The 14946-nt window shown below is 36.6% G+C and overlaps 2 protein-coding genes and 1 long non-coding RNA gene across 3 annotated transcripts; 2 read left to right on the top strand and 1 right to left on the bottom strand.

The window, feature by feature from the left end:
• Positions 1 to 368: 368 nt before the first annotated feature.
• On the bottom strand, positions 369 to 3135 carry LOC112178680 (cyclic dof factor 3). Its single transcript, XM_024316865.2, has 2 exons — positions 2703 to 3135; positions 369 to 1901 (listed from the first exon to the last, which is right to left on the bottom strand). The coding sequence occupies exons 1-2, from the start codon at positions 2853 to 2855 to the stop codon at positions 651 to 653; spliced, it is 1404 nt and encodes a 467-aa protein (XP_024172633.1). The 5' UTR covers positions 2856 to 3135; the 3' UTR covers positions 369 to 650.
• Positions 3136 to 9004: 5869 nt separating this feature from the next.
• Positions 9005 to 9932, top strand: LOC112179736. Its single transcript, XM_024318213.2, has 3 exons — positions 9005 to 9218; positions 9300 to 9364; positions 9469 to 9932. The coding sequence occupies exons 1-3, from the start codon at positions 9131 to 9133 to the stop codon at positions 9586 to 9588; spliced, it is 273 nt and encodes a 90-aa protein (XP_024173981.1). The 5' UTR covers positions 9005 to 9130; the 3' UTR covers positions 9589 to 9932.
• Positions 9933 to 10260: 328 nt separating this feature from the next.
• On the top strand, positions 10261 to 13306 carry LOC112175897. Its single transcript, XR_002926697.2, has 4 exons — positions 10261 to 11648; positions 11736 to 11781; positions 12053 to 12222; positions 12731 to 13306. It is a non-coding gene; the product is annotated as an uncharacterized LOC112175897 (long non-coding RNA).
• The last annotated feature ends 1640 nt before the right edge of the window (positions 13307 to 14946 follow it).

Raw genomic sequence — 14946 nt, 5'->3', positions numbered from 1 at the left:
AATCTATCATCGATCTTATTTCTTACAGTTAAAGGTATTTAATGAAAGGGAGAAGAAAACAAGAAGAGAGCAAGAAAATATCAGGCAGGCTCTGCAACTCCACGTTTGTGCAAGTTGCTTAGGTTCTTTGCTGTTGAAAAGGAAAGCAATTTGGCCCTTGTGGAATTTTTATTCAAGTTTATCTAATCAATGGGGCGACTAAAAGATCAGTTTTGTTGGTTTGTCTCCAACTCCATTACAGCTTAGGGCCCCTTCTTCATTAAGTTTCACCTTTTGAGAATTTAGTTTTAGAGCAAGACTAACTATGATGCCAAAGATTTTTAGTGTAGTTTGAACAGAACCAAAAAGAATGGAGAAGAGAGAAAAGATGATGTTAATTTTACAGCTATGTATTTCACATATAGATATGTACATGAACAACACAAATCAGAAAACCAAGTACATCAGATGGAATCTGTGCATGCTGCTTGTTACAAGAAGGCAAAATTAGTTTCCACTATAACTATAGTTCCCCTATCCTACTGAAGAACCCTAGAGTTGAGACTGGCCGGATGGGGTTAGCTGTCAGAACTCATACGAGAGACATGTTGAATCCAACCTCACTATTCCAGCTTATGCGAAAATCTTACACCTAGCCTAATTGAACCAATTCAAGTTCTCTCGTGGAAGTTGAGTGATCTAGACAAGGCTGCTGGGTTGGCTAGCAAAGCCGGAGAGGTTTCAGGGACATGTTTCTTTTGATCACCCTTTGATTGTGATTGGAAGGCCTTAAACAGCCCATTCCCACTGCTGATGCAATCATTCTTGATCCCAAGTGTTGTCCATATTGAACTCTTTGCAGCTTCACTTGGGTCATCAATCCTTAATGTTTTTGGAACCAAAACAAATCCATTTTTCTTTTTTGATGGTTCTTCTTTCTCCAAATGAACTTCTGGTCTGAACATCTCTCCCTCCCTTGAATGCTTTCCCAGTGTCGGAGAACTTGAGGCGGAGTTTGGAGACTTTTGGTTGGGAGAAGCAGCCTGTGGACTGAACCAAGGAACAGGCACTTGGAAAGGGACGCCACAGTTCCAATAAGCTGCAGGGAAAACTGGTATAGGCATTCCCGGAGGGCCAAAAGCCGGTGGGGGAACAGCTGAATTCCATTGATAAGGCCAAGGAACACCAGGAAGACAAGGAATTTGTGCGGAGAAGCCATTGGCATTCTGAATTTGTGGTTTCGAAGCTGTTACAGAAGATGCAATTGAGCAATCATCGCCACTTTCTCTACCCTTGCAAGGAGCTGGAAATACTAATTCTTCGCTCTTATGAAATCCATTTCGAGTAGTACCATTTAAACCCTTTTTATCTGCAAGGTGTAAAACAGAAGCCATGGAATCACACACTAGTGCATCTACGCCAAAGTTAAGGACTCTCCCATTGCTTTTCAATCCGGGGTGCTGAGCTCCATTTGGAGCATCCATTTGAGCTACTTGGAGAGCCTCAGAAATTGTGATCTGGCGATAGTGTGAGGCAGAGTTCTTGTTCTTCCGACGTCCAGCTCCCACAGGCACATTCCTCATTGTACCACCTGCAGTCCAATATCTTTGACAAGCCTTGCAGAAATGGCGCGGTTGATTGACGTTGTAATTGTTGTAGTAACAAAACTTGGTGTCCATGCTATTGCAGCGAGGGCATGGTAGTATCTTGTCAGGCTTCTTCAGGGTTTTCTCTTGCAAGTTGGTTGCATCATTCTGTTCTTTCTCCTTCGGAGCTTTTGATTTTGCACTTTCTTCATCGATTGAGGGTGTCTTTGGGTTCACATTACAATCTGGTAGCATTTCCATACTTGTTGAGTCTTCAGTTTTTGGAGAATCATCTTGTTCTTCTATGCTCTCAGTGTCTTTTGTTGATGGTGAATCCTGAAATTTCACAAGTATGCTTTAGGAACAAGTATTGACAAATCAAGACAAAAGCAAACCAGTGTGAGAACATCTTTGATAAAAAAAAAAAAAAAAAAAACAAGCAGAAAAAAGGAAAAATTGAGTATTGTTCATTTCAATATCCTTTTTCTTTTGTTTTTTAGTTTCTCTGCACTTTTCATTGACATGATCAAATCTATTGAACATTCCAGAAAATTGGACAATCTAATGACTATGAAATGAGATCCAAGAAATTTAGGAAATTATTTCTACAAAGACTCTATCTCGAAAAGAAAAATATCAAATAATGACAATAACAGGTTTCTTTCAAGCTTCTGGTGTGAAGTTATGGCTGCCTAACAGATGGAAAAGCCAAAACCACCGATTTCTAATGGACATTCGAACTAAATTATGCGGAAAACAGAAATCTAATTGAACTCAACTGACCAAAAACAGAGAAAAGTAAGATGATGACTCATCAATTCATTGAAGCAAAACAGAGTGAAGGAAACAAATATTGCTTTTCAATTCTTCATATAACCAAAAATGATTTAAAAACTTTCAAATTTTTTTCCTACTTCTTCAAGCTTCCACTTTTCAAACACAAAAACTCAAAACAATTCCCACCAACATAAGATCAAAACATAAACAGTAACAGATTGCAGAAGTAAGATTGACCCATCAAAGCTCTCAGCATTTTAACAAAAGGGCCCCTCTTTAATTTTCCAAAACATACACACACTTCGCAAAACACCTCCACTCTCAGACTCACGCAACCAAGTATACAAGCCAGTGTGTTACCTTCTCTTCTTCTTCTTCCTCTTCTTCATGTTCTTGATCAACTCGTTTCTTTCCGGGCATAGTAAACCCCAAGTCATCGTAGTCTCCGGCGGCCGGCAGCGGAATCTTCATCCCGAAAAGCTTGATCGCCGGGTCCTTAGTTTCCTGCAGCATTTTTTTTTTTCTTGTTGGCTGTAAAAAAAACGCGCGAGTTCTTTCTTGGAGTCTCTCTGGCTTAATGAGAGCGTAGGGGGTAGGATTTTGATCCGTTTAAACTAACAAAGAGGGTGGATGCCACCTCAGCGAAAGAGTTTGATTCTGAGCCACAAGTTCTTTGTGGCCTCCAGATTTTCTTTCTCGTCCTAATTTCTTAATGGATGGATTCTCTCTCTTTCGGACTTTAACAGACGAGCTGCTTCCGCTGCATGCAAATTCGGTGCTACCCAACATGTGCCTTTTCCTACACACAGTTTTGAGTTTTCAATTCATGGCAAGTTATACACTCGGATTCTAAAAGTTTGGCCTAGCTCCTAGTTTTGATTTTCTTCAGGTTTTATCTCATTAATCATTTCACTTTAACGAAAGAGATTACGTTGCTCTAAGTAAAAGCGCTTTTAAACTATCTAAAATACGTGTCTCTAATAGCGTCTGATAAAAGAAATTAAAAAGTATTTTTAAGTTACAAAAGTGTTTTTCAATAACATTTTCAAGAATAACTTGACATGTGCTTCAGTGCTTGTGCTTCCTATAAAGCACTTCAAGTGATTTTACATAGAACTCTTGAAATTTTTATAAAAAAAATTCTCTACTTGTTTCTAATAAAATCACTTTTGGTATAAATGCCCCCTTGAGAAGCAGTTGCACACTTGCCCTTTGATCCTCTTTAAAAAGAAAAAAGAAAAAAAGCAGTTGCACACTTAACCTGTACAAATGTGTTTTTAACAAAATTGCTTTTAGAAAAGACAGTCCTACAAAAACGATCACAAACAATACACATATACAAACGCATCAAAAAAAAAAAAAAAAACAATACATATACAAAAGTTTAGTTCGAATATATCTTACTCAAGTATACAATAATGTAAACTTAGAATCTCGTATAAGAGATCTTATCGATTTCTTCCTTTAATTAGTAATAAAATGATAACAAGATAAACGTAAAAGTCTATCCTCCCAACTAGAGGAGCTTCAGCTTTTTTAAAGCCTTAGAAGAGCTCATTTTGTTTTTTTATTCATGTGGCAATAGAAAGCTTTAGGAACATGGGCGGCGAAGTGACTAACTGCCCAAAAGTTTCGAAAGTACTGTAAGGCTTGTGACACTTCTTTGGTGGTACTAGAACACTAGAACTTATGGGGTTGCAACATTTGGAAAAGCATTCTTCCTTTCTTCTTGCGAGTTAGGTTTGTTTGGAGGATTTGGCACTAGTTAATACCGCGGCTCCTTATCTTGTTGATGATGGTATTGTAGAAGAAGAGATTAGAAAGTACATGTCACACCCATCAGCACAGTAGTTTATCAAATAAATAATTTTAAGATACTGTAAGAGACAAATCCATCTGACAGTGAACTGACTGAAGGATAAATACACAATTTTTAACATTCAAATTTTATACATGTGACCGAGATCTACTTGTCCCTCATAATCTCTTAAAATTATCCTTTACGTGAGTAAGCTTGAGTCTATCAGCATTGCAAATCAATTATCTGCCAAGATAAGATAACCAAATATTTTATTTTTAACAAATGAGAATTTAATTTATTCGATCAACAAACATACTTATTTTGGTCATACATCGTCGTGAAGATAATCCTATTGTGCAAGTCAAACTCCCTAAACCCCAAAAAAAAGAAAAAAAAGTTAACCATGACTTTGATTTATTTTATTTTTTTAGAAGTCATGGCTTTGATCTTAGAAGGCTTAATTTTTGAAAATTAAATATGTTTTAGTGAGAAGCTTGGATAAGTTCCCTAGATACTCAACACGTGTCCCGTGTGTGACACGTTGTAAAGCATCCACCAAGCTTCAAATCTTTTCTCAATATGCCAGCTCTGAGAGGCTGACACGTGTCCATTATTAGTGGAGTGGGATTTTTAAAACATGATTTAGTACGACGTATACACACGTAGGGAGAAATGAGCCTCCATCTTTCGGTTAAAAGGTCAAATGGTTTGGATTAGTTTAATCACATACTTGATATCTGAATTAAACAATCGATTAAACAAGCCTAATTCTGAAGAAAAAGTTATTAGAGTTGAGTTGTTAAATGTCGAATGACTCCGTGGGCGGTTAAGGATGGTGTTAGCATGCTTTAAAAATAGGCTAATTACGACTTGCAGTCATGCCTTATTTTGATTTTGACAGGATGATAAATTATATTAAGGAAGTGATAAGGATGGAAATTAGAAGATAAACAGATTTCATAATCATTGTTAGTTTGTTGCTTTGCAATGCAAGCTATGATTAATTGATTAATCAAGTTCTTTAGTTATGTAAGATGGGCTTTTTTTTTTGAGAGAATGTAAGATGGGCTTTAATGCGGATAATGAGACAACCCAACCTTATGAGACCTTTTACTTAGGGCTGGGCATTCAAAATCGAAGTCCCGGTACCGTCCTGAAATCCGCCGGTACGGGCCTGGACCAAATTCTGAAATTTACTATTTGGGCCCGTCTCGTCCCTTGGAAACGGGCTCGGTACCGGTACTAGCCTAGTAGAAACCGATTGATCCCGTCTCGTTAAAATTAATTAAATTAAATCTTTAATTTTTTATATTACTTGGTTGGTTTTGATTGGGTAGTTTGTGGGAACACAAATGAATGACCACACCTGATCAAAACATTTTGACCTAAACTAAACGGCCTAAGGACCTAAGCCGCTAAACGAAGACATCGATCAATCCCCAATTTTTCTCTACTCTCCAAACTCCAAAGACATCGATTGATCCCCAATTCTTCTCCACTCTCCACTCTCCAATTCTAAGCTCTCTTCTCTACTCTCCACTCTCCAATTCTTCTTCTGTTCTTCATCTAAATCCCCGATCCCTATTTATTTCCAATTTCCCTTCACACAGCAAGCCCAATCCCCCAATCCTTACTTTATTGTGAGGATTCAAGGCTTCAAGCACCATCCTCAACCTTACTTTCGAACCGATCCTAAACAACCAAGGAGGAGCTCAATTTGGAGCAGTCCGACCCGGAATCGTGGGCTCGTGGCTTTTTTCGTCATCATCAACAATCATGGAGGCTTGGTACTCGCTAATCTGTTTGATCTGTGCCATATGAAATCGATTTGATTTTGAATTTGAATTTGAATTTGAAATCGAGGAGAATCGAAGGTGTGGAGGGAGGGTTGAAGATATGGGGTTGAAGGCAAAAGGAGACGGTTGTGGTTTTGGTATTTATAGGTTTAGAGAGGACAACTGTTACTGCAATCTGCAATTTGATTACTGCATTACTGCATTATAGCCATTTGCATTACTGCACTTGTTTCCTGTCATAATCTGCATTACTGCAATTTGAATTCATAATCTGCAATCTACAATTTGCAGTTTTGCACATATTGTATTATTTTCCATCTTCACTAGTTCATTTCTTCTTTTCAAGAAGTCTTCAATTCATTGTAGTATTTTACATTGTTTGATTTGGTTTAAGGCAAAATTGATTGTGTAGACTTATAAGTTGCGGTGCTAAGAGGACAGTTCCATTCTAGAATGATTGAAATCTAGAAGTTTTGGATAGCTATTAAAGTACTTAAGTGTGGGGAAAAAAGAAAGAAAAAGGAATCGTGTATCCCGAATTGGGCTTGGGCCCGACCCAATCCCGGTCAGTTTCGGTACCAACTTTGAAAAAACATAGTCCCGTCCTGTCCCGACCCGTGTCCAGCCCTACTTTTGCTAGTCACACATTCTTGAAGACCAATTGCCATTCTTTCCTATTGACACATGGTGACAATTACAGGTTTGAGAAGCCCAATTTCTTATAAGGCTCCAGCTTCGTCTGGCCCAAAAAGAAAAAGACTCCATATTCCAACATTTGTACGTTGTAATTTATGAACATATTTTAGCACGTTGGCACTTCACTATCGAGAATTTTCTTTTGGTGGGTGAATTCGGTGGAGTGTGGTAGCGGTAATGCTACCTCCTAGCTCGTATCTTGCATGAAGAAAAACGAAAGAATATAATAGAAGGGGAGAGAGGAATCAAAACGATGTATGGATGAATCTCAATAGATCGCAGCAGTACGTAAGGCAACTATGTCACTTGCATTAATATTCCATTTCATATTTAAGTCTTCATTGAAGTTGTAATTCAAGACAACCTACGCAGCTCGTGTGTTGTTAGGGCTTCACCAACGAAACTTGTCTCTGGAGGTTAAGAGCCCTGCTACTGGGCGGCATATCAAGTTATAAACCTATCATTTGTGCAGCTTTTACAAAGCATATGATGTTGCAATATTGAAATAAAATGACGATAACGATATAAGTTACATCTCTTTTAGTCAAGAGTTTTATGCGTTTTCACGGATCAAGCTACATCTTTCCCCATAGCCTTGAAGCTGTGTTTCGATCTATTACGTGCGAACTCTGAACAAGTGGATATAACAGTAATTGTGGGCCTGTGCATACTGATCCCCAGAATGATGATGTCTTCTTGCTCCTGTTTATATAAAAATATATATTGGTATCATATATGGGAAGGATGGAGAAAAATTCCTCTGATTCACACAATAACCACATCTTCAAACCTCCTCGATCTCTTTCTGGTCTGATAATCCCATGGTTACCTACACAAATGTGATCATATATTGTGAAAGGATTGACTAACTTGGGAGGATATATACCAGCTTCACTGCACGAGATCCCATCAGAAATGGTTGACTACTAAAGCTGGTATGATGGAGCATGCAACTAAATAAAGTAGCAGAAAGTAATAGTACGTGCTTCTGAAAATTCAGTTTGCCCTTATTTGATGCCTTTAACTTTTGTAACTTTCTCAACCATTTCGGATCCAGATCTTAAGGCTTTAAGGTGCACATTGTTTTTACTTAATCAGTATATATTATAACACTTGGCTTGAAATGGCTGTTACATCAGCTAACTTAATTAGTTTGTGTAATTGTTGATCATACTTTTACAAACATATCATAATTTGGTAATAACTATATATATACGTACATAATTGTGCAGTGACTCACCCGAACCTTTAGAAAAATGCAACTTGATAAGGTATGAAGTCAAACAATAAGATCTAAAAAGCAAAACAGATCCATCCTAATTCGTCTACTGAATTAGTCAAAAAAAGTATAATTTTCATCGAAGAAACAAAAGCGCATTCATAACCCTAAAACCTATGGTATGCTGCTTGAGCTAGGCACAGTATCTTCACTTCTTCTCATGTAGAAACTAAAACAAAAATCTGATGTTGCGATATGAGGTAGCTTTTTCACAATTTAATTTGCACCGAAAAACACTTCATAGGCCGAAATTTCAAACCAAGAGAAGACTACCAACCGCAAACATTAGTTTTATGACAATAACTTTTTCTGGCAATAGTTTAGAGAAGCAACTTCCAAGCAAACTCATAAAAGTGTTGTGAGTGTGAGTCACTCCCAAATTTTAAAACAACCAATTGTGCAGTTGGGAATTACCAAACACTTGCACAGCATCTTAAACTCTACAAAAAGCTGCTTTTTAAAAACTAATTAACCTTAATCTCAAACAGATCTAGCTATTTTATAGTGACCTAAAACACCCATCAGCTACATATGCTCTACACTTATCATCCAACCAGAACTTTCTTTTACTTTTCTTGCTAACCAAGGTATTAGTCAACCAAGTCATACTTGAATCCCAAACTTGCCACCACATTTGGTGGCTGTTGTTTATTGACATGCCACTAAGATAGAATCACAAAAACAACAACAACAACAAGAAGTGCGTGACCTTTGCTTTTACTGAATTTCTCTCTTGCAATTGATTGAATATATTCTACTGAGCTCCAATTATGATTCCCACTAAGATCCTTGTTCATAAAAACCCCAATTTAGTGCATGAGCTCTCTAAAAGTCTTGCCACCACATCATTCTTGTGTCACCCTCCACTACTAATTTGCACTACTAAATGTACGTGTCTCCCTCTTTCTAATTTTTTACCACATTTTAAATATCAAACTCCATGATAGACATCCGATCCATGGCTGATTTCATACACTGTGTTTTGCAATTGCAAAAGGTTGGAAACGCGTACGGCCCACACGAAACGATCTGTCGTTCTTTGCACCTTTTTGACTTTAAACACTATAATTGCTTCCCCCACGAAACGGAACAAGGTCCAGATTCGAAATCCTCATTGTAATTCCATGTATAAATTGAGTACTGCTGCCTTTTTCAGACGACTCAACATTCATTCCCACAAGCTAGCTTCTTCCTGCTTACTTCAAGATCATCAGCAATGGCTAGCAGTACTACTCTCATTCGTCTACTCGTAATCTTGCTAGGGTTTTCTCACCTCATCTGCTTCAATGCTGTCCCAGTTACAAGTAATAATCTTAAACCAACTTTTCACATTCTCTTTCTTCTTCTACTTCCATCTTCTTCTGACTTGTTACTTTTGCTTGCAGGAATCGGAGGCCTAAAGCATATCGGACCTGAAGTTCATCAAACCGTTGCAGAAAATAACAAACTGGTATTGAATTTATTGACAAAATTAAATGATAGTTTGTTTCTGTCGTGGTGAGGTTTGCCATTTTTTCTGTCACTAATGCAGTTAATCTCTATATTTGAATGCAGATAACCACAGAAATGAAATTTTATGAAAGAATGGATGTGGAGCTTAATGACTACCCGGGATCAGGGGCCAACAACCGGCACACTCCGAAGCCTCAATATGGGAGATGCGTTGATTGCTAAAGAAGAATATTTCTTGATCCAAGTATTGAATTATATGCATCTCGATTAGATTTCTCTCTTGCATGATCACTGATTTAAGTTTATTATTGGGTCTGAAATTAAAGGGGAATGACTGTAACAGTAGGAGTAGATGCATTAGGTGGAATTTGGATTAATCCATATTTCCATATATATATATATATATATATATATAATATGTACGAAGAGGAGTATGGATGTTTAGAGTAGTATTAAAGTATGGATATCAGTACTGAAATGAATGTGAAAGAGCTAGCTAGCTTTTGATATAGCTAGTTTGTATCTATATATCTAGTTGATAAACTGGCCGGACAGTTCTTTTACAATTTTTACATGTTGCTTTAAGTCTGTGACTAGTTTGAGCATGATTTCAAATCCTATATTTTACCTTCTAAATAGAATCGGTGATTCCCTTTTACGTACTAAGATGAGGTAATAAAAGTGAAACCATAAATAGAAAAGATCAAAATAAATAGTTAAATACACAGTATATATGGTGGCAAAAAGGATGAGAATTGCTTAATTTGCTCTTTGTTCTTTTTCTCTTTTGTTTCTACAGGTTGTTATTGGAGAATTAGCCAGTTCTTAGAATGTCAAATAGTTAACAACTAGTGAACTAGAGGTAATGGATTTAAATAAGCATGTTAGGCAAACAACCAAAAGGCAAAAGCATACCAGTCGGTCTAAATATCTCAAAGCAATATCGATCCCAAAGCAAGTGGATTAATTATTTTGTGGTAGATTCCACTTTGATTGCCACTAATTAATTTGAACAATACTGGAATTCTGGAAAGCTGCAAGCACAAAGTTTGTAGTGGATATGAATCCATTAATTATTCAAACGTATCTATCCATAGTTCCTTACTCTATTTATAATATGCCACTACATAATACCATAAATGTTGGAACTATATAAACAATATATGCAGATCGATCTTAATAAACAAAAGTTAAAATATAAGCAAGTAATTAAGTTGTGAAAAATTGCACTACGATATGATTGCCTAACCAGCTTGGACAATGGCCGGCCGGCCATTGTTGTGTGGTAGAGCATTCGATCTTCTTCACCCTCATCTGTATGCGCTAGGCTTCGTAGTTGTCATTCTCATACAACTTTTGATTTTTGCACTTTCTTCTGTCTTCTTCTTTGATCTGTTGATACTGTCCACGTACGTAACTTTCACAACACAATGATATTGGACTAGTATAGTAAGCTTGACCCTTTTGCCTCGAGTACGTACCTAATTCAAGTTCAATCAAAACTGCCCGTAATTTTTCAGTGAAATCAAGCTCTCAGTATAACTGATTATAGTGCCTTTCTCCATCTTTGAAGTTGGACACGTGACCGGTTTCACTAATACATTAACTCTAGCTAGGAGTAAGCGCCACATGTGCTTTTTTGAGGAAGAAGGAATGGTGGTCGACTGTGTCCCTGAACATCTTAGAGACAAGTCGGATGCAACGTAGGGAGTTCAGGGGCAATTTGGAAACAATGTTCATGAAGAGGATGTCTAAAAAAAAAATCTAAAGAACTACAAAGTTTTGGCCCCAAAAGGAAAGCTTCGAATTATCTTTCATATATCATCAAGATAATGTTTTTTCTTCATAATTCCTTAATCTAATATGAATAGAAAAAATAGAAAATTACTCATAAGTGTCATTTTGAAACTTTAATTAACTATAAGGCCACCCAGTTTTTTTTGTACACATAAGGCCACTTACATCTTCAAATTAATTAATCTCGGACGATTTTGCCCTTTCACCTGACAAAACCAATTGCGTTGGCCGTTGGCTACATTACAGATCTCTCTCTATGACTTTCTCTCACAAATCGAAACGAACGCCATTACAGCCTCACGAGCTCGCTGGCGATGTTGAAGACGAATGCGTGGCTGGTCGTCGTCATGGTGGTGATCATCTCTCTGCAAATCTCGTTGAACAATTTGAGAACTGGCGAATCTCATTGAGCTTGGATCGACAGCGGTTTCGCGGTGTTGGCACCTAATATCCAAAGAAACCTTTACCTTCTCTCTGCTGAACAGGTACAGTGATGTGGATTTGTGTTCGATTTTGATTAGTGGTTTTTGATAATGGAGATGAAATTAGGTATTTGTACTGGTTTTGATTAGGATTTGCGGTGAGTCAGGTAGAGCTAATTCCTTCAAGGCCATTCAGGTATTACTAATCCGTTGTCTTTTTCTTTTGATTATTTGAGTTTTGAGAGTGAAGAATCAGTAATGGAGGTGGAGATATTTGCTATTGATAGATGGTGGCTAGAAATTGAAAGAAATATTTGCTACTGGGATTGTGCTCATAGGTTATTTAGCATTGATGATTGTTAATCATGGTTGATGTAAATTACAGTTTGCTATGTTTATGAGTACTTATATTTTACATAAACTTTTATTCAATGTTGTTTAATATTGGCAATATGCTTTTTCTGTAGGAAAATTTTGGTTTCAGATCTATAAGAGATAGTCATGAGGATCTAATGGATTCCTTGTACCTACAAGTCAAAATTGCCAGACTCTTATTTTTGTCACTCAATCACGAAGCTGGTCCTTTTTAGAACACCTTGGACTACTATTACTCAGTGTTGTTGCCATCACCCAGCTGGTAAGAACAATGACATTACTGAATAGATTGGATGCTTCGTGCTGCAATTAATAGTATGGTACAAGTTTCATTATTCACTTAGAGATGTTGCTCATTTGAAGAGAAAGTTTGACGAATACATGCTTAATTTGTGCTAATGGAAACTAAAGTGTGTTTTCATTTTGTTTTGGGTCTCTATCTGAAACAAATTTCAATGCTATACAATTTTCAATCGAAGCTTATTATGGATTGTGGACAACTGATATAGTTTAGAGAAAGCTACTCATGTATTTAGAAAAGTTTACACACTTCAATAAGGCTACTACAGCTGTTAAGCAAACATACTATGCATTATTTGTGAGCTGATCATTTTTTATCTATAATTCAAGGTGTGTTTTTTTATTGCAGTCAGTAACTATGCTTTGTATAACTGCCATAGTAGCTTATAATAACTACCTCAGTAGCTTTTGAAGGTGCTGTCATTATCTTTTGTATTTTGACATACAAGTTCGTGTTTTCTATTTTCTAGTTGATAGAGTGGCAAGTTGGCGATGCAGCGGCACGCTGCTGTTTCCATCTAAATACTATAAGGATTCGTTAAGTTCAACTCCTATTGTGAAGCCTCCATCGACCATGAGGCCATCTGGCAGGCCAGAAGTATTTGAATGAAGTTTGCTAGTGGAGATGGAAAGACCAGTCCTATCAAGTGTGATCCTTGTGGTGAGGTGAGGCTTCACAACAAGAAAACATGTACGACACAGATCTGAAAACTGACAATAGCAGTTTAACAGTTGGAGTATCTTTTCACATAAGTCGAAGCAGCTTTTTACAACACTGAGTGTAGCTTTTCAAATCATCTGGAATAGCTTTTATAGTATTGGCAGTAGGTTTTTCTTTTATAGCTTCTACAGTAGTCTTCTACATTTTTGGTAGTAGTTTTATACACCATCAGTAGTACTTTTTCACAACATTAGCAATAGGTTTTAAGATTGCTTTAAACTTTTTGATAACTACGACAATATATTCTATGTAGTTTACATATTTAGAACCTAGCTAGTTGCATACATTATGAGCATTCTATTGGATTGTAGCTTTTCTTGATTATATGGGTTGTATTCATCACATTTTTCAGAGTTGTTGAATAATCTAGTTCTTTTACTAATTGATTTATGAGAGATATCATTATATTAGGGGTGCTCTCATCGATCTTTATAATTATGGTTATGGTTATTCAAACAGCAATATAAAGTTACCACTATGCAAAAGTTACCATATCACTCTCAATACTTCAAGTCAATACAATAGCTGAAATACAACTCAATTTCCATCTTATAACTGAAATCAAAACAATATATATTCCGTTATGTCAATTCAAAATAGATTCACTAACTAACAATACGAAATTTGTGTAAAACAATAAAAGCTACTGCTAACAGTTAAGAAAGCTGCTAGCAACACCACATAAGGCTATTACTACCATTACAAGAAGCCACAGTCATTGTTTTAAAAGGAAAGAACAGATTATCCATCAACTAAGTCCTCTTGGTTCTTCTTGTTCTCTTTTTCCCTCTTTCTTCTAATGATATGCCTTCAATCTAGTCGTACATGTACACCCAGTTCTTTATCACCTTCCTTTTGTTCTGTTTTAGCCACTTGACATTTGAACTTCTTTTTGAAACTTTCTATGCGGTAACATAGCAGTATCATCAATGAATGCCTTTTCAGTACTTCTTTGTAGTATCATAAAATCTGTGCAGGTTTGCTTTGTAGTTTTGAGTTCTATCTCTCGGTGCACTTTCTTTGGACATCTTTGCCAAACTGCAATTAATTAGATAGACATATCATTATCTTTAAAGCTACTGAGAAAGCTACTATCAAAACATCTTAAAATGTACTACCAACGCATACAAAACCTACTTCTAAAGAAAAAAAAAGCTACTACCAAGGAATTTGAAAGCTACTTCCAAAAAATAAGAAAACTACTGCCAAAGAAACAAAACTTATTGCCCAACTACAGATCTCTGTTCATTTTCTTCAAAATCTTTGCTTACTACAAGTAATTAGAGAAAAGAGTGAGAAAAGATTAAAAAGCTATTGTTAAGGAATATGAAAGCCACTTCGAAGGACTACAAAAGCTACTTTGAAAGACTACACGCTACGTGCCATGATACAAAACCTACCACCAAAGAAACAAAACCCAGTACCTGTATTTCAAAGCTACATCTAATGAATAGCAAAGCTACTATCAAATAACAAAAAGTTACTGTAATAGATATGTAATGCTACTGTCAAAGAACCATAGAGCTATTGAGATAGAACCAGAAAACCCTTGCTAAACATGCAAGCTAGTAAGCCAAGTTGCTATTAAAGATAAGCTACTGTCAAGCATCATGAAACATACTACCAAACACTGTAAAAGTTACTACATGCCTCAAAAAATCTAAATCTACTTCCAGACATTCTAAAAGATACTCTAAAACAATTTGCAGGAATCAAGAATGTATTCGCACACAAGTACTACAAAATTTTGGGAGGCTTTTAATCGAAGACTAGAAAAGCTACTGTCAAGCAAAACAATCGCTACTGCTAAAGACTATAAAACCTACTAGCAACCAACACAAAATCTGCTATCATGAATTATGAATGTTACTACCAAGAAACACAAAAGTTACTGCTAATCTGTTTAAAAGCTACAACGAATGAATACGAAAACTACTACCAAGTGCCAACCAGAGAAACACATAC

The sequence above is a fragment of the Rosa chinensis genome, chromosome 7 (genome assembly GCF_002994745.2).
Source record: "Rosa chinensis cultivar Old Blush chromosome 7, RchiOBHm-V2, whole genome shotgun sequence".
NCBI classification, from domain to species: Eukaryota; Viridiplantae; Streptophyta; class Magnoliopsida; order Rosales; family Rosaceae; genus Rosa; species Rosa chinensis.
The sequence above is the reverse complement of the archived record's forward strand: the minus strand, read 5'-3'. Positions and strand labels throughout refer to the sequence as shown.